The following is a 27,136-nucleotide window of genomic DNA, read 5'->3' on the forward strand; positions in this document are numbered from 1 at the left end:
TGCCTTGAGTGGAAGATGCCTTTAGTGTAACCGAACCTTGCACGGCATGCCCAAATGATCCGTAAGCCTGCGGTCTCACGGGCACGTCTTTCCGGTGCAGAGCCGGGCGAGGTGCCTTCGCTGCCGGTCAAGTGTCAACTACGACGCCACAAGAGCAACCGCAAGCCACGGACTCCGTTTACCACGCAGCAACTGCTTGCGCTCGAGCGCAAGTTCCGAGTCAAGCAGTACCTCTCCATCGCCGAGCGCGCCGAGTTCTCCTCGTCGCTCAACCTCACCGAAACGCAGGTCAGAAGCAGCTACTCTTCGCTCACGCTCCACTTCGATGCCGTTGGCCGTTAGTAAATTGGTTCCCCATTGAACATAGAAAGTGACAGTGAAATAAATGGTCAAATCGACGTAACATCTCTTGAAAAATCGAAATGTCTGGTAGCGAATTATCGCAGCGTTAAAAAGAAATATATAACTTTTTTAAATGACGCCCATATAGACACCACGAGCGGGCTTAAACTTCGAAAGCGTGTTTTGCGGCATGTTGTTACTCATTATAATCAGTAATCACTGTAATATCACCTAATTAACGTGCAACCGAAACGGCTGCTCCATAAATTGACCCGCATTTATTGTACGCTACCGCCTTTCAAGAGAGGCCGCCTTTGTCAGTTTTTGAAGTCTGTGCGGTTAATTGCGACAGAAAGAAGACTTTGTGCTCGCTGTCAATTGAGATAATGTAAGTCGAAAGCATGTTCTTGTCACCGGTTTGAGGGACGGCCCTGTATTGCCTCCTTTTCACATTTTTGTGGGAATGGGATGAGGTGGGGAGGAAAGCTAATTTAGGCTAGCTATGGATACGCTATTATTCTAATACGGGTCAGGTAAAGAGTTCGTCCGACCCTACCGTATACGCACACCAACATTCAAAGGTTTCAGGTGTATCCTGTTCTCCTGGCTCTCAAATAGGCAAAATGAGATTTTGTTCATGCACCAGAGAACCACCATTTGCATATTTCTCTCTTGACGAACAATAAAAAAAGATTGCAACCCCTGTCAACTTAACAAATTACCATCACGACGCTAGGCTGTCGCATTGTAATGTCAAAGGAGGCTCGCTTCAACGTGAGGGGTCGCAGACAATTGCCGGTGAAACACATAACTATACAGCGAGTCTAGCAGGCTCAATTTGCTTAATGAAAGGGAAAGTACTGCACGTGACCCAGGCAAAGGACGACAAACGACCGGGAATCGAGATGCCTGCATGATGTCACACCCGGTTCACTGCGCAGTTTCTCCAAATGCGCGCAAGCTGTTTCCGCTCTATGCTGAATGTAAGCCGCCATTCGTGCACAATACACGATTTGTCTTCCGGTGTGGAATCGCGGGGCTATCCATCTAAAGCAATGAGCTGGTGCGCCCAATTAGTGTTTGCAGTCCGCTTATGAACTGATGAACTGTGATGCTCTTCTAAAAAATACACTTTATGTAATCTCGTGTCAGTGAATCCGTGTTCGCAGTCGCAGTGAGCCATTAGTTTTCAAGGATCCTCATTGAATAAAGCAATTAACAATCGGGAGACTATGCTTGCGAAGGCTATAGCCCTTTTTACTGCGACAAGCTTACGTTGTAATTGAATCCGATGTTCCCGTGGCAGTTTTCGCCGTCGACTCCTGTGGGGAGTTCGGGCAGGCGCGGGGGGTGTATGCCTTCTGAGCGTCAACTACAAACCAAATAAAGACTCGAGAAACCAGCCAACCACACGAGAACTGCGTGTAGGTCTTAAGACCATAACTTGTATTTTCACTCTCTCTACAGGATTCTAAAGATTCGGCACTATTAACCATTTGATACATGAATGCGCTGCACATATTTATGTAATTATCTTCGTCTATTGAGATTTCTGACCAACACAACACGCTGTTAGATTCTTGTTGCCGTCACGCGGCGTGCTTGTGTGTATGCGGCGGAAGCTTGACGGAACGCCATTTTCCGGACTGTCTCTCGCAACCAACGTAATAGCAGAAGAAATGGTAGTGTACTTTTGTTTTTATTGTCTCTTTTCTGTAAGCTCTTGTGCATGCTGCATTACCACGCGATTTGTCTCGCCTTCTCCCCTCGTTTGGGCCTTCAGTGCTTGCTCTTGGCCCGACTGCAAATTTGTTTGACCTTTATTTTTCATTTTCCGTCCGTATTTTCTTGTCCTCTTTGTTCACCCTTTTGTTTGCCTTGTGTATTACGGAAGTCCAGAGGGCGCCATTAGAGAGTCTCCGCTGAATGCATTCTGAACTCGGTGTGCTTGATAGAAAACGAGTGTCTTTATATTTATCATGTCATGCGATGGCAGGCCATCAGTTTTGCAACCAGTCCTGCGCGGGGCCACTTGCCGCGTTTAATCTCGCGGCTCTTTATGTAAACGTATGTCAACACATGCCCAGATTGCCACGCTGCTTGGGCGTGAAGCTACGTAATAGCCCAGTGTGTTGTATGCGTTGCCTCTTCAACCTCTTGTTTGGTCTTCCCGTGCCTTAGTATCTGGTCCTGAAGACCGCATAATTTAAAGCGTGGGTGAACAATGGGATTTCGCCACCCGTTAAATGTAGGTACTGCTAGAGATGTCACTTCAGGCCTGATAACAGCGCGGTCAAGCAACGGCTATAGTACGTTGTGCTTCTGACCTTTAATTGGAATTCTTTGAGGAATCCTCTTCGCACTTTTCAGTAACTAGAAAAAAAATTCTGTCAATACTATAGCACCATTAACAAGTACTAATTTTATTATCGTTTAAATTACAAACACAACGGAAGCAATGGCGTCACTAGGAAGAAGTCACTCTTTACAACTTCACACTGCCCCTACACCAACCTTTACATCTCCATAGTTTCCGCCGAACTTACTGCTTTTACTGATATTTTGATTTGCCTTGGTACAATGTTAAGTCTGTTATGAAAAACATTGTCGCAGTGTGGACAGTCTCTTTAGGAATATTATTCATTTGTAAGGGATGTTGGGAGGTGAGGCAGATTATGTTAAAAAAAACTGCTGGCCAATGGTGGTTGCGAAGGACGTATTGGTGAAAGCACTGGACAACCGTGCTGCTGGTTTACGGACCAGCAGCTTTGTGAATACGGCCTCTGACTCGGGCCAAAATTGATAAAGCGATGACATGACATACATAGTTTGTCAACAGAGGTTGCGCTCTGCGTAGCTTTTCGGTGTCCTTTGTTCCACTTTCATCATTTATGTATCGAAATGCATGGTCGGGGGGCCTTAGCTCGACTGTTGTTTATTTTTCGAGCGTCACGCGCACGCCACGCAACTGCGAAATGAATAGTTGCACATGTTACCCAGTCAGTAAAGCTTTTTCGCGTTTCGTACGCGACAGCCTTAAATCGCGGGAACAAATGTTTGGTATAGAATCCTCTCCGACACTCTCATTAAGGGTGGGTTACATTCTTCTTGGCCTTTGCTATCGTACATGTTAAGTGCTCTTGTACGAAGTCCCGATTTCAGAAATACTACATTGAATTTTGATTTTTTTATGTGTACCTACAGAGGGGCACCAGACGTCGATGGGCTCTAGCGCTCTTACATAGCAACAGCGTTGGCAAGGTGATCTGCAGGAAAGAACTCAATTGTGCCTGTTAGAGAGGTGTGGGGGTTCAATTGCGTTGTGTCGATGTTGGTATATAAGGACCGAGAAGTTTTCATGAAACAAATAAATTGTTCTACATTCAGGTAGACTAGCTTTGGTCATTGTCACGTAGGACGAGGAGTTTGTGGGAGGATGAACGCTACCGTTTTCAGAGCGCAGCTCTTAGGCGCTCGTTCCTGCGACGAGCGTCGGCGCCGGCAGCATCGGCGACGTAACCGAGCGATCGAGCACAGCGAAAGATCAGAGAGCAAACGCGGAGCGGAATATGAAAGACTCGAGCCGCGAACGGCGGAGACCAATGAGAGCGGCCCCTTCAGTGATGTGCGCGTGGGAAACTGGTGTCATGCGGACCCGCCCAACCGCTCGATGCGCCCTCTGGTCTCAGCCGAACCGCTCCTTTCGTACTATTGTCTGCCCACGTTAGCTCTCGCTCGCGCTTGTTTGATTTGCTTGGTTTGGTCTAGTTCGCGCTTGTTTTGATTGTCATTGTTTGCGATTGTTTTGTAAGCTGAATGTACGCGCGACGCGAATTGTGTAGTGCTTTCTGGAAGCCACTCGGCACCAGCCATTACACTGGAATTTCGAACGAGTCATGTATAAAAGCCGACATGCTTCACCCGGAGATCAGATTTCCGCCGATCGCCGACTCTGCTACATGTCTCTCTCAAATTCTTTGCCTCAATATATTGCGAAATAAAAACACGTATACAACTGCGCTGAAATTTCGCGTTAGGGAGTATCGTAATCGTTGGTGGGTGAACTTGTTTTTTTGCTATTTTTCTTGTTTTGTTTTGGTGTTCCTGCATATATCGTGCGTTTTGTTTAGATGCCGGAACAAAGAACAACGTAAGTGATAATGTCATGGATCCACCTTCAGTGGGTGTTTCTGAGCACGCTCCACAACTTTTCAAATACTACAATTTTCGCATGCCCTCAAAACAAATATTTAAAATCTTGCGTTATGGAACTTAACTAATGAAGTCACTGTTCGCTGTTTATAAATTATCTTGAGTAACTCAGGACGACTGCGAACAGTGTGCTTTTTGCGTAGTGCACCTAATGCGTGTCACTTTCTTTAAAAAAAGCTTGGTTCATGTTACGTGAAACACCCGGTATAAGAGTTAAACTTCAAACACCTAAATATTTGTTGAATGGCTTGTGTTCTCCCTCTAGCAGCAACAACCGCGATGATTCTCGAAAGCATGCATGCTTTTCCAATAGCGAGCCTGCATGTGTGTGCGTGTAGGTGTGTGTGTGTTTGTGTGTGTGTTTGTGTGTGTGTTTGTGTGTGTGTTTGTTTGTGCGTGTGTGCGTGTGTGCGTGTGTGCGTGTGTGCGTGTGTGTGTGTGCGTGTGCGTGTGCGTGCGTGTGCGTGTGTGTGTGTGTGTGTGTGTGTGTGTGTGTGTGTGTGTGTGTGTGTGTGTGTGTGTGTGTGTGTGTGTGTGTGTGTGTGTGTGTTTGTGTGTGTGTGTGTGTGTGTGTGTGATAGAGAAGAGAGGAAAGGCAGGGAGGTTAACCAGACGCACGTCGGGTTTGTTACCCTGCATTGGAGGAAGAGTTATAGGGAGGAAGAGAGAGAGAGCACAGTTTCGCGCTCATCTGAAGGTTCGCACCGAGTCTACAGAGGGTTTCCAAAACCTGTCGACTTGAAGTACTTCAAGAACGCTTTCGTGGCTTTCTGTGCCATCGACTCGTGCGGCCATGGTCCAAGGATCTTCATTTCCGAAAATGGTCTAGAGTCCGGCTGGTTCAGTGCTGTATGTCCGGAGAGCTTCACGTATCCGCCATTCTAATGCGGAACGAGTAGGCCTTCTTAAATGCCACCCCGAGCCAGAGGCGGCACAATAGTGTTGCCTCAGAGCAGAAAACTTTTGATAGCACTCGCAGCTTTAAGGATGGATCAAGGCTATGAAGAAGACACTTCGGGAGGTTGGGAGAAGACCAGTATTTGCTTGTCATAGCTTTAGCCACGATATGAAGCTTTCTTGCAGCGTTGGTTCTGGATAAGGAGATTGGAACTGTGCTGCGACTGTCTGCCCATCTGGACGCTCAAATGGGCAGACCGGGCGGTTTCGTCGGCGAGGTCATTACCAGCTATGCCGGTCTGTCCAGGTAGCCACTGGAATATAATTTCATGCCCTTTAGCGATAGCTTGATGGTGATCTTCTCTTATTTCATATGTCAGCTGCTCATGAGTCCTATGATATAGGACAAAATCCAGACACTGAAGTGCTGTCTTAAGGTCGCAAAAGATGACCCATTTCCGACTTGTATCTTGCAGGAAGTATTTGACAGCAGCACGCAGGCCAGCAAGCTCTGCCGCCGTTGATGTTGTCATGTGTGACAGTTTGAATTTCATTGTGGTTTCGTAGCCGGAATGACAACGGCACCTGAAGAGCTGGTAGGTGAGATCAAACCATCGGTATAGATGTGTATTCGGTCCCCGTATGCCACATTGATTAATAGCAGCGTCATCTGTTTCAGAGCTATTTTTCGGTTATTGGCCTTCTTCTTTACACCCGGAATACTTAGGCGCACCTGAGGCTGTTGGAGACACCACAAGGGCAATGAAGGCCTTGATGCTGATATGTTTCCCAAGGGAAGAGAATCTGTATGGGTGATTGTAGCTTCAGAAAACGTTGCGCGAGGTTTCTGGGATGGCAAGAATGCCAAGTGATGATCGGAGACGCGGGAAAGATGACGTATATGCGTCCTGAGACAATCTACAGCAACGCATGTTTGGATGGGATAATCTTTGGTGAGCACGATTGTTGCAGCTGTTGACGCACAGCGAGGAAGTCCTAAACACGTGCGCAATGTTTGGGCCTGTAAGCTCTCCAATGAGCGAATATTTGACTTGCACGTACTGGACAACTTTGGAAGGCTGTAGCTTAGACACCCTAGGAAAAAAAATTAAATAATGGGGTTTGACGTGCCAAAACCACTTTCTGATCATGAGGCACGCCGTAGTGGAGGACTCCGGAAATTTCTACCAGCTGGGGTTCTTTAACGTGCACTTAAATCTAAGTACACGGGTGTTTTCGCATTTCACCCCGATCGAAATGCGGCCGCCGTGGCTGGGATTCGATCCCGCGACCTCGTGCTCAGCAGCCCAACACTATAGCCACTGAGCAACCACGGCGTGTTAGGTACCCTAGGAATAAAGCTCTATACAACTGAAACATGGAGCGTACAGATGTGCCCCATATTTTCCCGCACATGAGTCTCAGTGCCTGGGCAATCGACAACAGTTTTTTCTTCGGGTACGTGCAATGAGGGCTCCACGAAAGATTTCGGTCGATTATTACGCCCAATAATCGATGGGTATTTCCATAGGTGATAGTGTGTGCATTAATGGAACTGGGTATAGTGTCATAGGTTTACGTGTGAATGCAATCAATGTACATTTCTCGGTCGATACAGTCAAGCCTTGTGTTTGACGGCATGCTGATGTCAAAGTTGCTGCCCGCTGCAATCGTGCGCGAACCTGAAGGCGAGTGACCGCAGAAGTCCAAAGGCCGATGTCATCTGCGTATGTCGAGAGCTAGAGTATTTTAGGTAAAATTTCAGCTAGTTAAATGAGCGTCACATTGAACAAAGTGGGACTCAATACTCCTCCTTGATGCACGCCGCAGTAGGTGTAATATTCAGCTGTGAGGCCATCTTCTGTTTGTACAAGAAAACGACCGGCGAGTAAAGTAGTCCGATAACCAGCGAAGCACGCGGCTGCCGATTCCAATAAACTCCAGGGAGTTGACAATGGTGTCATGTGCAACGTTGTCATACGCGCCTATCACGTCGAGAAAGAGCGTATGTGATATGTGCTTACAGCTTTTCTCCTGTTGCACAAACGTTGTCAGGTCAATGACGCTATCAATTGAGGAACGACCCCGACGAAAGCGTGCCATAGAAGCGGGGTAGATATTGTAACGCTCGAGATACCATTCTAGACATGCAAGGACGTACCATCTTTTCCATTACCTTTCCCATGCAGCTGGCCAGAGCGATAGGGCGATATGCCGCCAAGTCCAACGGAAATTTTCCTGGCTTTAGCAAAGGTACCAGCGGACTTAACTTCCATTGCCGGGGAACTGTACTTCTATGCCATAAGTTGTTGAAACTATTCAGAGGCGCTCTTCTTGCCTCTTGTCCAAGGTGTCCCAGGGCAGCATAGGTGACGCCGTCAGGGCCCGGATCATCCTATAGGATGATCGTTTAGAAACGGCCAGGGCAGCTTCGAGTTCTTCCATGGTAAAGGACACGTCCATTTCTGGTATCCGAGCCGCAGGGGGGTCACTTACATCAACGTTGGTGTTGACAGGCTCGCCAATGACTCACGAGCAGAATTCCTCCACCACACCAAGCTCAGTTTGACCAAGATGTAAGGCTAAAGCTGCGAATGGGTGTCGTTGTTGCGGGGATGAGCGAAGACCAGGAACTGTCCTCCTGATATGTGAAAGCGGCTTGCGAGGGTGCAGTGATTCACAGAATGTCTTCCATCGCTCACTCTCTAGTTTGTCTATGCGACGCTGAACTTTCTCCTGAATGCGTCATGCTTCTCTGAGATAATAAATTGATTTAGTGCGTCTGTATCGTCGCTCTGAACTCAGTCGAATCGAACGAATCTCTCAAGTTCAATGTCGAAATCCGTTCGGTTTGACGACAGCCATAAAAAACACTTGGCAGCTTTCATTGCTTCTGCAATGGTGTCGTCGACATTGCCAGCGAAATCTCCTTGACGCGCTTCTTCCATAAGCGATGTAAACATAGTCCAGTGAGTGCTCTTCAAGACACCACGAGAGAAAGACTGAGTGAGTCCATTAATCTTTAGGTAGGTGGGAATGTGATCACTTCCGTGAGTCTCGATGTCGCAAAGCCTTTTAACATGTTACATGAAGCTCCGAGACACTAAGGTCAAGTCGAGGCAGCTGCTATACACAGGACCCCGCAAATACGTCAGGCTACCATCGTTTATGATGCAGAGGTCATAATCAGAAGCAAGCGACACAACATTCCTTCCCCTGGAGTTGATATTGGTGCTTTCCCAAAGCATGAGGTGCGCATTGAAGTCCCCAGTGATGACCCAGGGGCAATCAGTTTCCTTTAATACATATTTCAGTCTTTCACAGTCAAACTGCCTTCATGGGGGAGATGTAACAAACAATAAGAGTGAAAGACACTTTATTCTTTCTGACGCGGAGGCATACGTATTGGTCGTTGTCATGAGGCTGAACAGTATGCGAAACGTAGGTCAAGTTCGTGCGGATGTGAATGAGAACACTGCTTCATTCCTCGCATGTGAAAGAAGCAAAAACTTCGTAACCGGATAATCTGTAAGCAGTTGACACGTTCGGTTTGCAAATAAGAAGTATAGGAAACCGATTCTTCAAGACAAATTGGCTCAAATCCGAGATGCGGGACTTCAAGCCTCTGGCATTCCATTGAAAATCCTCGCACTTCAAACTCCAGTGCGAAAAGAAAGTTTTGGGTGAGCCATGGTGCTTATATGAGGCTTGCAAGTACTGGATTCAGTGCATCCAGTATTTGCAATGCGCTTTGAGCTGTCGGTGTCTGCAGCTTCTTCAGTAGCATACGAATCTTATTCATTAGTGATCGCACCATCATAACCACTTGCCGATCCTGTTCAGTCAATTTACCGGCAAGAGACGCTCGGGATGGATCACTTCTGTCGGCGTGCAGTGATTATGCTGGTGGTTACCGTTTTGACAAAGCAAGCCAGGCTTCGTGGTCCATATTCTTCTCAGTGCCCTTTTCCTTGTCCTTTGTAGACCTTTCTGAGATGCGTGTACAGGGTGGCAGTGGAGGAGGTGGCAGTGGACGGGGCACACGCGTCACCGACGCAGCTTTCCTTGAAGAACGTTGGCGACGTGAGCGTCGCTTCCTGATTTTAGCGGCGGCTTCTCGATGAGAAGAATGATCTCTTGCCATTTCTTTCAAAATAGCCATTTATTTTTTAATTTTGGGGCGGTCCTTTAATGAAGCCTCATGAGATCCGTGGCAGTTTGGACATTTCATGATAGTGGCTGCACATATTTCCGCGGCGTGTGGCTCAGCGCAGCGGGGGAACACTGCTTCGTTCTCACAGACGCTGCTCACGTGGCCTAGTTTCATGCAGTTGAGGCACTGCAGAGGCTTCGGAATGAAAGGCCGGACAGGATGGCGAAAGTGGCCTACCTTAATGTGCGACGGCAGGCAGTTGTCCTTGAACACAATCTTCACGCAACGTGAGTTGCCCAGGTGCAAGACATCAACAATGACGTCATGATCACTGGCTGCTTTAACCAGAATCGGCAAGCCATTGCTGAAGATGGCCAAGTCTACGTCGTATATGACACCGGTGATGACATCAGAGCGCAGCGGGATGTGATAGCGCACCTGCATGCCATCAATATCTGTTACCTAGCTTGCGTAGGGCGCTAAGAACACCCACAGGCAGAACATCAACCGCCAGTACATTTTTTTCGGGGGTTCACTCTAATGTCCGTGATTTCGTTGGGCACCACGGTCTTCAGCTGAATCGAGACAGATTGCCTATAAAGCCGCTTCATGTTACCGTTGGGTATCACAGGCATAAACAAGATGGTGCTGGCGTCGGGGCTCCGCGTGGGCTCAACAGTTTTTGTACTGGAGGACGATGAGGTCCTGGTGTTCCTTCTCTTCGCCATGCGGCTCCGCGCAAATTTGAAGTTGTCGTCACCAGAAGGGTCCTCGCTGATGAGCGAGTAGACATGGATGCCCTCGCTGTTGCTGTCAGTCTGTAGCCCGATCCGTTTCCTGAAGGCGGCCGTCGCTGACGCCACCGGTTCCGGCAGACGCCCTGGATGGTCCTCGTCCACCGCCACCGAACTAGGCACGACGACTGATGGATACACTGGAGATTTCATAGAAATAGCCAGTGGTAGAGAAACAACACTCTACCAAGAGACACTTTGTCGCCGTCGTCCGAGCCTGCATGTCGATTTCTGCCTAACTAAGGAGGCGCTCTTTTGAACGAGTGAAACGAAATGAGCCGTCATGAAGCGCTGCTCACACGAACTGCAATCCTCGTATTAAGAAATAAATGTGAATGAACGGAATGCATCGATGCGCACTTTCTCAAGATTTTGCAGAGATTTTAAATGTTGCAAAATAGTTGTGAAGTGATCGGTGCTGCGTTCGTGTCTGACGTCACTCCCATAGCGTGTGGTAGTTTTACGCCATAATCGAGGCATTCTTCATCCGCCAAACTGCCGCCATGGTACACTTATCAACTTCTGCCAAGTGGTTTCTTTTGCAACACTAAATTTTTAAATATCGCACGTGGCAAAATACACAATTGTAAGCCTTGAACTAAATTACTCGATGAGGTGAACATGACTTTTACGAGAAATCAGAATGCATGCTGAACTAATTAACAAAGATTTACTAATTTTATTTCTTGAATTATTTACTGCACGGCACACATTGCAATTGCAAAATTGTAGCTGGTGAATTCGCAAGGCGCATTCACTTCGAACGAATTCTGAGGGTAACACCAGTTTCGAGATATTAATTTTCAAAGTGTGCGACAGGATACATTGACGTTCCGGTTACTCTAGCGCGTAAATTCATACAACAGCATTTTCTTAAAAAATTAAGTGGAACAATAGTACATTTTTGCCATAAGTTTGCCGGCGCATGTTTCACAACCAGTGCCATTTAGAGAATTCGTTCCAAGTCGATATGCCTTGCAATTTCACTAGCTACGGTTCGTAACTTCCGATATGTGTTGTAAATTAATTAGTAAGAAAACTGAATCAGGTAAATGTCGTTCATTAGTCAATTAAGCATTTGATTGCTCGTCGAAGTAATGTGCGCCTCATGGAGTAATTACAAGTACAAGGGTTAGAATTGTGTTATATACCGCAGGTGATTTTGAATAATTCGGTGCAGCTAGATAAAAAAAATACCCCTATACTGTATTTTTTTCCCGTTTCAACAGTTTTACTACTGATGCGCTCATGCAGCTGTCATTTCCTGCGGCAATTACGTGCAATGCCCTCAGCAGCAGAAAGGTGTCTTTCCTGCGTGATCTCCTCCTCTGCCACTTGCATTAGCACGAGTTCTGCTTCGCCCCAAGACACTCTTGTAACGCGGTGCAGCGTTTGAAGTTTGGTGGTGGGTTGTGCAAAGTTTGGTGAATAGGCGGGTTTAGTCCGGCGATAAAGGCTTGCAAATGCTCCACGCGAGCGCCTCTTACAATATCACTGCGGTATTTGACCACATTATGCGTATTAATTGACCTAGTCCAGAGATGTACTGTATATCTGGCTGCACCTAGTTTTACCATGATCCACGCCTCATCGATGATGATGATGATGATGATGATGATGATGATGATTATAATTTTTAAACAAGGCAGACACGCTCCGATTAGGGGAAGGGTCAATAATCCTTCGGTTGGAGAAAATACAGCAAAAATAAAGATAAATACAAGAATGAAACGAAGAGGTAGAGAAAGATGAAACTGGGAACAAAAAAATAGTGCATAATTGAGTATATTTAGACCACATGAACGGACAATTTTACCCCTTGAAGAACCATCTTTTCTTCCGTGTCTCTTCCTTACGAGCAATTTCCAGAGCAATAGAAAAGAGGCCTGGATTTGCAGTAGGTATACTCTCTCGAATTGCGTTAGCATAAGTTCTACTTCACCCTAAAGCACAACTATAACGCGGTGCAGTATTTTGTGTTCGCTTGCACACCGGTTTATCTGGTACTCAGGTGTGCTGCATCGCCGGCTCACCTCCCAGTTCCACTCCCAGTTCCACTATGTTTCACTATGTTTCATATTTCATTTGGTTTGGTTTGATTTGCTTCTATATATTGCGCATGTTTTATTTAACCATCCAATTTATTTAGTCACCTTGTCTCTTCTTTACTGGTATAATTGAGTGATTTCCGCAGTGATAGAAGGCTTGTATTTGCTGTCTGAACCGCTCTGGCAATTTACGACAGCACCAGTTCTACTTCGCCCCAACACAGTGTTGCAACGTGCTTCAGCATTTGAAGCTCACTTTGCGTGTCAACTGATTTGCTTCAGAGACATACTGCATATCTGCTTCAGCTCATAGCTCCACCGTGCTCCAGATTTGTTGTTGTTGTTCCTCTGCGCAAGTGGCACATCATTAAACCCTCTAATCCATTTCGTCTTCTTCGTCTCCCTCTAGTGCGTCAAGTGCGTCAAGCAAAACGGAGCCGTGACCTTTCATAGAGTGAACTTGCTTTTGCGCTAAACTAATGCGTAGCGACCTGGCTTCACGGTTCCTTTTTGGTCGTTCCTTTAATTTGCTACCTTTATGAAATAAGGAACATAACTATCTCCAGCGTCCATAACGAATGGTCTTTATAAAACATGTACGTGGTAATTTTTGCAAGAACGCTTCCATTGAAAGTGTTCCATCGGCAGAGCGGTGTCACTGCCGAATACTCGCTGCTAGTGTTGCTGCATATGCTTCCAAAGGGAGAAGATTTTGGTGTCTGTTTCCCTGCGCCGCTCGCGCCCTTACTTGCCGAGCGCCATCACGGGGCCTGAAATGACTCAAATGTGCTGCCGCGCTGCGGTGAAAACAGCTTTACGGACGCAACGCGGACATTTAGGTGGTGGTGGTGGTGGTGGTGGTGCAGCAGGCGGTGTTAGCCTGGCATACATAGCCGGCAATTATTCCGCCTGAGCCTCCTATGAGGGTCACTGTGTGTGCCATCAGGTGTCCAGGAGCCCCATATCTCTCATAAAGGCAATCAGCAGTCGTTGCGCCCTCTTCCTGATTGCCGCAGGCCCTCCTTTGAAGACGACGTCTTCAAAAGTCCTGTGCGAAAGACTTAGTTTTTTCGGTGCCATTAGAGTCCTTTAATACTTTTTAGAACAGTATTAAAGGCCATTAACATCGGAATCTGACGCTGGTGAGAAGGGAGCGTGCGTTTCATTCATTGGCTACGGTCAGTGACGTAGCTAGGAATATTTTTCAGGGTTCTGGGGGGGGGGGGGGGGTACATTAACTTGAGCGGGTACTGGGATAGGCAAAGGGGGGAGAGTGGCACGGGCTTGGTGTGCCACCCTCTGGCTACGGTATGAGTCGATAGCGGCGGTGTTCTCTCATCTTGCGCAGTGAAGTGGTATAAACCACGTCATATCGACACAACTTGTGTTCCAGTACGACGGGGTGTAGCACGTCCAACCGTAAGGGAAGCGGCATACCCTTTTACGCAATGCCATGCGAATGGTCAGTTGTGCGCCGGCGACTGCAATGGCTTCTCCGTATATGGGCCACAACCGGGCAGCTCCGAAAGGAGCCGCCCGGTTTAGTCTGCGCATAAGGGAATCGTAAAATGTGCTGTACATAAAATGTGTGCGTGTTGAAATGTGAAATACTTTTCAATCTGTGCATCTGCACCCCGGGAATCGGACAGCGCAGCTGCTATGAACGACGGTTAGCGGTAACTCACGCTTTGCCAACGGTCGCTAGTGTACTCGCAGGGCACGGAAGTTCTCTTGGTGACGATCCTTAATCAGCCGGTTGCATGCGGCCGAAATGCGCGCATGCACTTTCTGCGACAACTTATTCGTGTCCGCAATGATTCGCGGAACAAACACGATGAAATGTTCCCCGGTGCGTGCGTGACGTTTTTGGAAAGCTCCTTAAAATAAATGAATAATCCGTGCCTTCCGGCCACGGCGAGAACACTATTTAAGCATGCTGGATAAAACCTTACCCCATATTTTCCATTGCAACCTTCTGCAATGAACACGCGAAGTTTTGAGCTGTTCGACTGTATTCTGCCCTCGTAAGTGCCAGCTTGCATAGTGTGGGCGAATAATTGTCTCGCATGTTCTCCAACCGCGACTAGCAGATAAAAAAAAAAAAAAGAACAGCGTCTATACGCTTCTGGAACAAAATGCTATGGAACAAAAGCTATGGAACAAAATGGCGGACCTTCGCACAACTCTGCTCCCTTTGGGAGTCATATACAGGTACACTATACCCACTAACCCATGCTGAAACAGCAAGCTCAGCTTTAACCAAATACTAAAAAAAAAGACATTTTGTTGCTCTCTTTTCTCTCACCACAGAGAGAGTCCTGTTGACAATATTTCGCTTTTCGCCACCTCAATCTAGACATTTCTCTACTCACACAAGAAAATAAAAAGTCTTATCGATACGCCATGCTTATAGTAGCACACTGGTTGTAGCATAGGCTCACGGCGAACATGAGACACATAAGCTTGTTGAAAGCATCTTCGGCGTGAAGAAGGCGTAAAAAGAAAAGAAAAAGGTTACCCAGTCTCCAGACAAAGTACCGTTATTTCCTGCAGAACTACGTGGTCGGACAAGTAGTGAAAAGGTCAGTGGGTATTTCCCGGCGCGGCACTCGCGAAACAGAAAACTCGGGGTCACGTGATGCCACACCCACGGGCATGCGTAACCCGTCGTGAGCTTAACCAGCGTCCTTAGGCGTCTACTGCCAGCGAATGCGGTCACCTTCTGCATTGAGCTTTTCCTACAACGAGCAAAACAGGCTCGCCTCACGCAGAAAAGTCCTTTCGCTTGACCAGTAATTATAGCTGCCATTTTAAATGCCTTAACACTATCCTTTCTCAGAAAATAGCATATGACGACAATGAAGGAGGCACTCGATTCGCGATGTAGCCAGTGCTTTCCTACACCAGTTGCTGCTCCGAAGCACACCTTTACTATATGCACAAGAAGTCATTTACAAGTTTCTGGATTCATGCTGCCCTGCCTTGACGCAGAGCGTTGCGATGCGCCGCCGCTAGGTCACGCCTCCAGTATGAGCAATGCGCAATCAAATCAAGGGAACGTCAAAAAATTCTGGAACCACGTTAAATATCTCCACAGAAAGAATGAAGCATTCAAATATTGCATTCAGGACGCAGACGGAAGCAATTTCAAGGGGCAAGATGCGCTGAATTTTATTGTAGGCACTGTAACCGCGTCATTCACTAGCGGTGACGGCACGACCCATGAAAAAGTGAATAACCGAAACAAGGTGAATGCATAAAATGAGTTACGGCTAAGAAGTCCCAATAGAACAAAATGCAGTGGAACCAATTTCGACCTGCCCTTCAATGGGCTTAGATGTAATACCTGTGAGGCTAATTAAGGAATTCGGACCAAATATCGAGGAAGCGTTGCTGGAGTCGTTAGAAAAAGTCATGCAGGAGAAGAAAATTCCTTAAAGTTGGCGGCAGAGTTAGAACTAAACTGAAAATTTGGGTTTTTACGTGCCAAAACCACGATCTGATTATGAGGCACGCCGCAGCGCCGGACTCCGGATTAAGCTTTACCACCTGGGGTTCCTTAGTGTGCACCTCAATCTAAGTACACGAGTGTTTTTTGTATTTCCCCCAAATCGAAATGCGGCCTTTGCGGCCGGTATCGAACCCGCGACGTCGAGCTCAGCATTGCAACGCCTTGGCCACTAAGCTACCGTGGGGGATGGCGGCAGAGAAGGATGAGCTTACTTTACAAAGGTAATGGAGATAAAACCAACGTTAGGTCATACAGTTCGATTACAATATTATAGGTGGTATAACGGTTAATGACACAAGTAGCTGAATTGAAGTTTAAAACATGGACAGGACAGAGCAAGAGATTGGGAGAACTACCGAACGGGTGTAGAATCGCCAGACACATCGGCTGCGTTGATTACATGCTTTTAATGACACGGTGTATCAAAATAGCCAAGGAAGTGAACAGGTCATTATAATATTATTTTTTATAGATACATCATAGCCTCATGTCGGAGCATTGAGTGATGGGTCATTGAGTCATTGAGCAATAAGCCGTTATAGATATTAGCGAGGTGCGCGAAAACGTAAACAGGGAAAATTTTTAAAGCATCTTAAGATAGGAAGGAATCGTGGGCGGCAACTCCTAGAGGAAATAAACATAGCGGAATAATTCAGTTAGCTACCATGACTAGGGCTAACTAATGATGAGGCCATAGATATCCGAAACGGTCTAGTCCAGGATTCCCATTGTCTCTACTCGTCTTTATAATACAGGTAATACGCGGGTGACATTATTTTGTTCATGCGAAAAGTCAGAGATACATAACGCCTTGCTGATTTATCTGAAAATGAGGGCGGATCTCTTGTATCTATAGTTAGTGGATAAATAAATCGGGTTTCGTGGAGTTGAATTATGCGACTGATCAACCGGAGACGATACAGGGAAATGAGATGCCGAGGGTAGGTGTGTACAAATACCTAGGAATATGACTCAGATAGGTTAACAGGTACATGGATTTAATGATAGGCTAGTCATAGCTAATCAAAGCGAAAGGCAAGATAGACGCCGCCATGAAGGAACTTATGGGGTTTCAACAAATATGAAGCAGTGCAAGAAAAAAAGAGAGAGAAAAATTTATTTCCAGAAAAGTATAGAGGTCGGCCTGAACTATAATAGCTTGCTCTTGCCTACTACTCTACAGTGGGAAAAAGGAACGGAAGTAAAAGGAATGACAATGAGGACAGGAGAAGAAGGTGCGTATATGCAAGTTCATAACTTTACAGCATCTCTAAAGCCGTGTGTATAACCTAGTGGCATCTAGAAACGCTATAGTTTCACTTGTAATCAAGGCTGCGCTATTTGCACCACGCCAACGGACCAAAAGAAACTCGTCTGATGGCGGCCTCTTATGGACGTTGCAATGGATGAGAGCAGTTGCTGTCGTTCTTGGGCTGTGTACGCGGGACAAATACAAAATGTGTGAGCAAGTGTTTCTGGCACGTGACACTATTCACAATTAAAGCTAGTGTCGCTGACACCGTGTATAGCGCCTGGTGAATGCGACACCAAGGCGAATCCGGCGAACCATACCTGTTTGGCTTATTTTGAGCTTGTGAGGCATACAGTGAACTTTCATCTCTGGGTCCCACTTATGCAATCACCTGTGTGGTCGATCTGGTTGGATCCCGTGCCCCAACGTAGAGTTGTGTATCAAGCAACGAAGCATATAGCGTTTGTGTTTGTACGTGAGAACGTATTGTGTACTCCAGAAGCATTATTTAAAGATTTTTTTACTTCCGCGTCTGGCCTATTCATTCCCGATCACATGACAGTGTGCAGGTATCCAATGAAAGATGGTATTCTGCCCATTTCTGTTTGCAAGGTCGAGGAGCTCGGTGATTTCTAGATTTAAGGAATAATACGAGCCCTGTCACAGGAAGAAGTCATTTGGTTTTGAGAGCTGGCTTAGCATCGTAGAATATCGTCCATGCGCGAGAGGGACCTCGGAGAGGAATCGAAGTGTCTCTCGCATTGCAACACGTTCTGTGGCAGTTTGATGTTGACCTACGGTCTAGTTTAAGCCGTCGAACGATGACCATCAGTGGGATGACGAAAGCTGCAGCAGAGGCATATGGCATATGGTACTGCGCACGTGTATACCGATGGGTCTGTCAAGCAGTACAAGGCTTACGAAAATGAATTATTGTTCCCGGGCATACGCTTAATTGCTAAATCGTTGCTGCGCATAAAATTTGAAGTGTAGTCGGGGGTTTGTAATTTTTTCGATGGCTGCCGGAAGGCTAGCAGTGGGTGCACATGGAAAGACCATATATGAAGCAGTACATAGAAGCATAGGCTGGGCGTCATTCGACGGGTGGGAGGCCAAGAGCAAAATCTGCTTCGAAAGACGAATGAGAAAAAGAATGAATATAGACGGGTGGTTAGGTTACTTAGGTACCTGTATAGGAAACATGTTGACTCACAGTGGAGAAAAAGAGTCAGTGAACTAACCGGTAAATGCTCATGGTGTGAGCTCATGGTGTGGACAGCGAGAGAGAAAATGGTGCTAAATTAACGATGTTGATCTAAACAGCGTACTAGAGAAAGCTAGGTATGGAACAATATCGAGCAGCAAAAATGAAATCAAAAGGGAAAATGTTTGTGATAATTCGAAGGCCAGTGGCGCTCTATTCGAAGCGAGAATAGGGCATGTGAGAATGCGTAGTTATAGAAAGCTTCATGAGGAAGGCGATTCATGCATAGCGTGTATATTTGGCGCATAAACCATCAAGAATATTTTGGCAGAGCGTCACAGTATCCATTCAGCGATAAATCTGGAAGGAGTTGGCTTTACCGAGGCTTTAGTTATTAGGTGCAGTAGAAGAAACATTAATAAACAGTTTGTGGAGAGTAATAAGAGACGGTTGGAAGCCTGGAGGCGCAAACGTAGGGAAAACATGCAATGAAGCGAACTTTCCATTGCCAATATGGTACTTGAAACACATAGAGGTTTAAGTAGTCAGATACATCAGAAATGTTAAAATAACGAGCTTCTGCCACGTGAGTTCATGAGTTATCACAATATCCATCATGAGTTCACATTTGCAACAGCAGCAATATTCTTAGGATTGACAGTCTTGAAATAAAGCACAGGACTGTCGGTAGATAATCGCTATAGCAGCAAAACAGATCAAGCAGTCCAAGAAAACAAAGGAGGGTCAACTTGTAAAGCTCGAGACAAATGCAGCCTTCAGTATGACGAATTTGAGGCACATGGAAGAGAATCAATGGGAGCTAGAGTTTTCCATTATTTGCATCGGCTACGATGTGAACACTTGGTGCAAAAGAACTCAATGACGTGCAAGTTATTAGGGCTGTTTAGTGGAGCACGAAATACTCATTTACCGTGAAAAATAATTACGATATACTGAGAGGAATTACACGAACAGTAGAACCCAAGGTAAATGGATATTATAGGCATAAACAGGACGGTCATAGAATACTACGACAAATATATCTTTTTTTAATACTCCAAGGAGAGCGCTCTATTTCTCGACGCTAGGTGTTTGGGGACCAAAGCTTACAAGCAAGAAAATGACAATGTAGATATTTTCCGATCCTGTATGTAAGCCAAGGAAACGACCGAACATTATTTGGACTGAAAGGAGTGTCACTGCAATTAATCCGGTCAAAGAAGTAGCAAAAACATGACAATGTAGCTATTTTCCGATCCTGTATGCAAGCCAAGGAAACGACCGAACATGATTTAGTAAAGTGTCATTCTTTTCAATCCCAGGTAGATGAGGCTATTATTATTATTATTATTATTATTATTATTATTATTATTATTATTATTATTATTATTATTATTATTATTATTATTATTCAAAACATATACACTTGACAGGGAAAGGAAAAACGAGGATCAGGCTGGCAACTGCCATCGGAAGGGGCACAACGCCTGCCTGTGCTTCAGAAAGAAGGAAATAGAAATGTAGGAACGGAAACAGGAAGAAGGGGAGGAAAGAGAAACGGAGCAAAATGACAAATCTCAAAAAATAAAGCAGAAGACACACAGTATAGAGACATTTAAAAGAAGTCATGGCACTGGCCCTCCCAAGACATTAGCACTACACTTCCCTTAACTTTCCCTCGCCTGTACACGCGCGCGCGCGCACACACACACAAACTCATCCCGACCAACGCGAAACAACGTCGGCATGCCATTACAGCAACGCACGATGTAAATAAATGCCGTTTCCCCACCAGCGCTAAGTTACATAGTTACTCATGGATAAGGGGGAAATGGGTGAATTTTATCAGCATCCTCTTTGAAACAAGGTGTCAGACTGGGCCAGTCCAGTTGGTTCCTCTTAGATTCCTCTTTTAGACTCATACTAGAGGCGCCCTCCCGTGCTGGAGAAGCATACCACTCTCCGTCAAGGCAGGGAAGCATGCTTACGGGAACTTTTGAGTTATGCATCGCAAACCCTTAGTAAACTGAGTCATTACACGCTCTACCCTGCACTCTTTAATGACGACTCGTTATTGCAACCATACGCTGATCACTTTCCGCCTGACCAGACACCATGCCTCCTTGTCGCAGCCACCGCTTCCACTGGGCCATCACACGATTACTAGTTCGTATTCATCAACGGCGCCGCTGAGGATGTCGCGAACAGTAATCCACTTGCTGCCAGTCAGCACATAGGATCTCTTGTTGTCTTGTAGACACTCATGTCGGCTACATTGTAGAGAAATATCTGAGGCGTGGGAAGTTACCACCGTGTGCGGGTTAAATTGTGCCAGAAACATTTGATCCGGCCTTACCCAAGGCACTTCAATGTTTAGAGCTACACTCACAGTGCGGATGCATGTCTTTTGTTTCACTATTATCTACGTAATACGTACATCATTATCTAATGTCGTGTAATACAGCAACATACAGTGATCAAGATATCATCACGCTCAACTTATGAAGAGACCACCTGTGTTGCATTCTTCAACTTGTCTTAGCAGCATCGTATTGTGTTCGGCAAGAAAAAAGCTGTGGGTGGTGAAACAAACGCGTTCGTGCGCGATCATGCTCTTGTAACCCAGAAATATTGCAAGAAGCTTCGTCCGTGAAACTAATTAACGCTTCTCTACCTTACCGCAAAGCATAACGGCGAAACCTCTTCTAAAGCATAATTTATCGGCAATTTGACGGGATGCATGTTTGCAACGGAACCAGCTTGGACTGAAAAGAGTGTCACTGCAATTACTCCGGTGAAGGAAGTAGCAGAACACTCGTTATTTAGTTTGTACGAATGCTTACGACACTCTCGAAGATGTTATTGCGTGAGTCCAATGTTTGGCACAGTAGGGTTTGTGAAATAGAAAAGTTTCGGACGGAGTTCGCTTTCGAGTCGTCTGTGAGCTCTGTCGCACTTATGTTGCCTTTCATGAGGTCGACCTATAAACTCGGAAATACGAAACTTCATGTTTCTGGATAATGTAGAGATCAATGTGACTGTAAGGTACGCTTGGCCCGTACAACACTTACAGTTGAGTTTCTGAGCGTCGCATTGTGAAAAATTAATTGACCGTTGAACTAGGAAAAGCAATAGGGAGTAGAACGAAGTCAATTTTTCTGTTCAACGACCCTTTTGAACTTCTATGCGTGCATTAAACACGGAATACATTGCGTGTGAATTGCATGCACTTTACTGCCCAGACATCGCCTGTGGTGCTAACAGAACCTGACGTCGCATGTCTTTACTCATCCTTGATTTATCCTTTGTTTCCGCCTATATACATACGAGGACGAATAAGGCACGGCAATGCGAAGTCAGCTCTACAAAATAGACTACGTCTGTAATATGACCAAATGCGAGTGAGTCGTCTCTCAAGTGAAGATGTATATCAGCTAGCTCAGAAGAAACCGTTATTATTCTCAGTTACTGCTCTTCGAAGTGGCGTCGATTCATTCCATTTCATCTTGTCCGCTTTCCTCTGTACACCGGTGTGCGTCTTGTAAGAGACTTGCTATGCCTGTGTCCGTTCCTCACGGCCCTGACAGCGCACCTCGCGGCTGCTTCTCGTCCTGCGCAGGTGAAGATCTGGTTCCAGAACCGGCGCGCCAAGGAGAAGCGGCTCAAGGAGGCCGAGCTCGAGAAACTCCGCATGGCCATGCGGCCGCTACTGCCTGGCGCCTTCGGCCTGGGCCTGGCTGGCGCGGGCCCGTTCGGCTCCTCCGCCGGTGCCTCGGGTGCCGTCACCCCCGGCGGCTACGTGCACCCACCGCGGCTGGTGCAGGCGGCACCACCCGCACACCACCCACCGTTCGGCGGCGCCGAGGCCGTGTCGGCTCTGCAGCAGCAGCGTCCCGCGTTGTGAGTGCAGCTGGAGCGTGGTCGCGCGTTGCTCTTATTGCATGCGCGACAACGGCTCGTGTCGACACAGTCAAGAAGCACGTAGCCGGGGGCTGCCGGAGGCGTGACGGTGGGCACGTGACGAGCTTCTGTTATTCGCCACCCAAGAAAGGTTTCACAGAAGAGCGCTGCAAGTGCTGCATCAGGGACAAAATAAAAGAAGAAAAGCGAGAGAGGAACTAGCTCAAAGCGTCCGCCATTCCAGTTGAAAAAGCAAGCTGACAGTGGCTCTATGTAAGGCTATATCGCAGGCGAAGGTTGCATGACTGGCCACGTGCAGTAGGATGCAGTTGTGATGAATATTCGAGCACGAACATAAAGTGTGGTTGGTAGCCGATGGCTTCGTAGAGGCAGCAGGTCGTTGGCGCACCGGAGGTAAGCGCAAGTAAAGCAATATATTTGTGCTGCAATAATATTATTATGCTGGCGATGAATATCGTCATGGCTCAGTTAAAGCTACTAATGGAATTCAGTATTCATATTTTTTTTTTAAATTGCGATATCTAGGCATCGCAGATTATCGAACAGGTGTGCATGAAGTATCGGCGCATCGTTGTGGCCTTAGCCAGGCGGCGGCAGCAGGTGTGGTTGGTGCCCCATATAGCCAGCGCAGATGCCACTGTACGTCCTTTGCCATCGTGTCGCTGAAGGTCGGCCTAATGAAAAGCGCTGTTATAGCCGTCGTTGCAACTCTTGTACAAAGAGATACGGATGCCTTAGAAATCCCAAGCTGAGACTTTAATTGACCAGTTGCAGGGAACGGATTTCTTTATTATTATTATTATTATTATTATTTTTTTTTATTATTTTTATTATTTGCATGAATACAAAGAAAGATAGTACGTTTAGGGCTGTAGCAGGTTGCTGCTTGTCGTATAAAAGAAGTGTGTAAAACAGTGCTCCGAATATTTACTCCTTTCACATCCCAAGACGCACCGATATGGTATAATAAGTGAACACACGAGTGCCACACACATAATCGAGAGAGTGGTTCAAACGCAGAAGGCCAGTTATGCCAATATATATATATATATATATATATATATATATATATATATATATATATATATATATATATATATATATAGAAAGAGAGAGAGAGAGAGAGAGAGAGGGTGTCCTAGCTAACTTGGACCAAGATTTTAAAAATACCCATGAGCTCTAGAGAAATCGTACCGACTGCATAGTAGCCGTAGTCGTATCTACTTACGGCCAGTATTATTTTAATTACTTTTAATTAGCGAACCTTTTAATTATTTCTTGAATCGCTAACATATCAATTACAAAGTTGTAGGGCACCTTAAATAACTTCCGAATCAAGCATTGATTTCGTAGTGAAGTGGTCCTGGTTGTTTATTCCAAGAAAAAGCAAAAGACCGCGGAATACGCGAAATACGAAGTAGATGCGCACTTTCACGCCGCTACTCAAGCGCCTACAAGCAACCATTGAAAGATCTACGGCTACATTCTCTTATCGCCGCGTCGTACAAGGCTCCGCTACGCTTATGAATGCGTCAGCAGCCTGTTCCCTTGACGCCGCGACCATCACATAGCGTGAAGCCCTCTATCGAGCTGCCGCCGCTAGTAAAGCCGTGTATCCGTGGCTATTCGCTTGGGAGCGCTTGAGTAGCGGCGTGCGAGCGCGTATCTATTTCTTATTTTGGATGTTTCGCGCGCTTTTCTTCTTTCTTGGAAAAACCAACGAGGCAAAGCTGAGCGCTAAACAAATGCTTGATTCGGAGGTTATTTGAGGTGCCCTACAACTTTGCAATTGATATGTTTGCGATTCAAGCAATAATTAAAAAGTTCACTAGTTAAAATTAATTAATTAATACTTCGTGATGAAAAAAATACTGGCCATAAGTAAGTACGACTACGGCTACTATGCAGTCGGTACGATTTCTCTAGAGCTCGTGGGTATCTTTAAAATCTTGGTCCAAGTTAGCTGGGACAATATATATATATATATATATATATATATATATATATATATATACTTTATTCTTATATGCCAAGCACAAGTGATCCATGTTTCACTGATGCTATCGCAGGAACCCACAGATCTCGTAAAGTCTCGCCGGTGTTACCAATTTCACCCATCTTACAGTTACGCCCGAAAAACAGTTCGTCAGCGGTCATAGAACAGCAAATTAACATCGAATCGAACACATTCATATGGTGCCACAAACTACTGATGACCCTATTCGTCTCCCTCGATATCAGTCACCAGTGACGCTTTAGTAAAACATTTTGTAACTTCCTACTCGTTCGTGTGCTGTGTATGAATTTATTGGGATTGTTTTCTGATAACTTCAGAACAGGAATAAAGCCAGAAGCGCATGGAACGCTGCTATGCACTGAGGCGCCTTGTGGCCACCATGTGTTTCTGTACTTGTAACCAGTCTTGCTCCTAGTGGAATTAACATGCGGCACCAGGACCGGCACGCAGCAAACGTTCACTTGGCATATGTCTAGTGATCAGTGCGTATAAAGTTAGCAGAAGCTGTCAACCTGTCTGCTGTGCGAGTACGTGTTCAACAGCAAAGTTTCTTAGCTTCGCCTCACGTGTGTGCTCATGGTTATATACGTATGATTTAACGAACTGGTGTTGCAATGCACCTGCAAATAAGGCATGCGAAATACATGGGTGATTTCATTGGCGTCACTGCACCGACGGACGTTACACAAATGTTCCAGCTTACTAATTAGGGAGCTAGAGAACCAAGGGGCTCTAATTAATTTTGTAATTAGCTTCATCCAGGTGGCTTATGTGCCATTTTAGAACCTGCAGCCCCATTGACATGCATTTAAGTACTCTGTTTATGCATCTTCTGAAACGTCAACGTTCCGCAAGTGATGCCAACTGCCATTTATCCACCGAACGGACGCATTCTTGGGCGAGCACTTATGAATTTTTTTACGGCGAGAGAAGTAGCGAATGCGTGGTGTTCGTGAGCTGCAGGCTGCGGCCTCCCGTTGCCATGCAACTTCCCCCCTTTTGGGTATGCATTTTGTGGCTGAATTTCACCAACCGCGGTTCTCTTGAAGTCCAGACTATTCATCTTAGATAGACAATCACGGTGCAATATTTAATGTCCCCAGTGGCAGGGCTTAGCAAGTGTCTATACAGTGTGTTAGCAGGGTTAGTGTAGCCTTCCTAAAGAATTCACACATTAATAAGAGAGTGGTTCTATAGCACTGTTCATCACTTGCCGAGCAATGGTAGCTTCGTCCTTACGATTGCCTGGCACTTTGTTATACAAAGATCTTTCTTACCCGATTTCTAGTTCTCTCTAGCAAATCTACGAGGCTTTGCTGACAGACGTTTTCTGGAGAGGCCCTGAGAAACGTCGGTACGTTAGTCAGGCAGTGAACCTGACGCACCTCCTAGAGCGTGCGCGAGCAAATGCATTCTGGTATAAAAAGAGAGAGAAAAGAAAAGATCAAAACATTCTGCATCCAAAGCAATATTTGTACTTATGAGCGTGGAAAAGAAAAGTGGACATGTGACATCCCAAACAGAAGAAAAAAAAATGCTTGACTTATCGAAATGCATGCTGGAATAAGTAACTATAGGTAACTAGGTTAATCTAGTAAATTATTCGCCGCCAGAGTTCTCACAGACGGAACTCACGAAGCCGTTCAGACGAAAAATCATTTATTTCGAGAGAATGGGCGCCGCCCAATAGGGATAGGCTTACAGTGGATCAATTGCAAACGGGGTTTACTAACGCAAGCGCATTGTTCACCCGGCTCCAGAATTTCACCAAATGATGTGCGATATAACTAAGACTAAGAGTAACAGACCGGTTCTAAAAAAGAGCCAAGGCTCCAACTTGCCTTTGCCTTTTATATATATAAACATATATGTACGTGGGTGCATTGGACTGTGTGCTGTGCATGTCTGGCCCTATGATGTGGGTTGTTTTCATTTTCTTACTATATATATATATATATATATATATATATATATATATATATATATATATATATATTGTTGTTGTTGTTGTTTCTGCTATGCGAAAAAGAGTGGCCATTACTATTACAGAGCGACTATATCTCTTTCTTTTTATTTTCATTTCAATAAAAAGAAATTACTTTGCTATATTACGTCTCAGCTCAATATCCTTATTTCCTGAATAATGAACGAGAAACGTTGTTTTCCCCTTTTTCAGATAGCGCCAGCTCCGTGGAGATCTAGCACCCTGCCGGCCAGGGTGACAGAGCCACCATTCTCGAAGTCACCGGTCAAGCGCGAGGAAGGACCTCGTTGTAAATATGTAAAAAAAAACAACTAATTTTATCGTATTAGGACGTTCGAAAATAAATTACACAAGTTACTCGAGTCGCTCTGGCGGTTGCGCTTCTGATTTGCTGCGCATGTGTCTGCGCCACCGAATTCCCGCTTTGGACGCGGGAACCCACGCTTTGCAATGACAGCAATGTGATGCGTACTAAGGGCAAGCGAAAATGACGGGGGTGGGGGGAGCATTAATAGGCCGCCACGCCGGATGCTATCTGTGCTCGGGTAAATGCGCACGGGCTATGCGCAGCCAAGCTGGAGCGCAGTGCGCTGTGCCGGGCGAGGGCTGTCTGACCTGAGCGGGAGCCTGTGGTAGAAGCCATCCAGCGCGACTACCTGTGCGTCGCCGTCTTATTTGCCTCTTCGGGGCTCATTGTAAGTCTGCGGCTGCACAGTAAGCCAGACAGCTGTCACATACTGTAGACTTGTGGTCTGCGCATTTGCAGGCTTCGGTTTAAGCACGCGGAGTTTCCGTGGACAC

The 27,136-nt window shown here is 46.0% G+C and overlaps 1 protein-coding gene across 1 annotated transcript in view; it reads left to right on the top strand.

The window, feature by feature from the left end:
* The window catches only part of LOC142573667 (homeobox protein MSX-2-like), a 70,714-nt gene extending 44,024 nt beyond the window's left edge, over positions 1-26,690 (top strand). The window contains exons 2-4 of the mRNA XM_075683033.1: positions 101-288; positions 22,033-22,313; positions 26,528-26,690. Of these exons, the coding sequence (XP_075539148.1) occupies positions 101-288; positions 22,033-22,313; positions 26,528-26,531 (473 nt within the window). The 3' untranslated portion in view covers positions 26,532-26,690. The remainder of the gene's footprint in view (positions 1-100; positions 289-22,032; positions 22,314-26,527) is intronic.
* Positions 26,691-27,136: the final 446 nt, after the last annotated feature.

This window comes from Dermacentor variabilis, chromosome 1 (assembly GCF_050947875.1).
Source record: "Dermacentor variabilis isolate Ectoservices chromosome 1, ASM5094787v1, whole genome shotgun sequence".
Lineage (NCBI taxonomy): Eukaryota > Metazoa > Arthropoda > Arachnida > Ixodida > Ixodidae > Dermacentor > Dermacentor variabilis.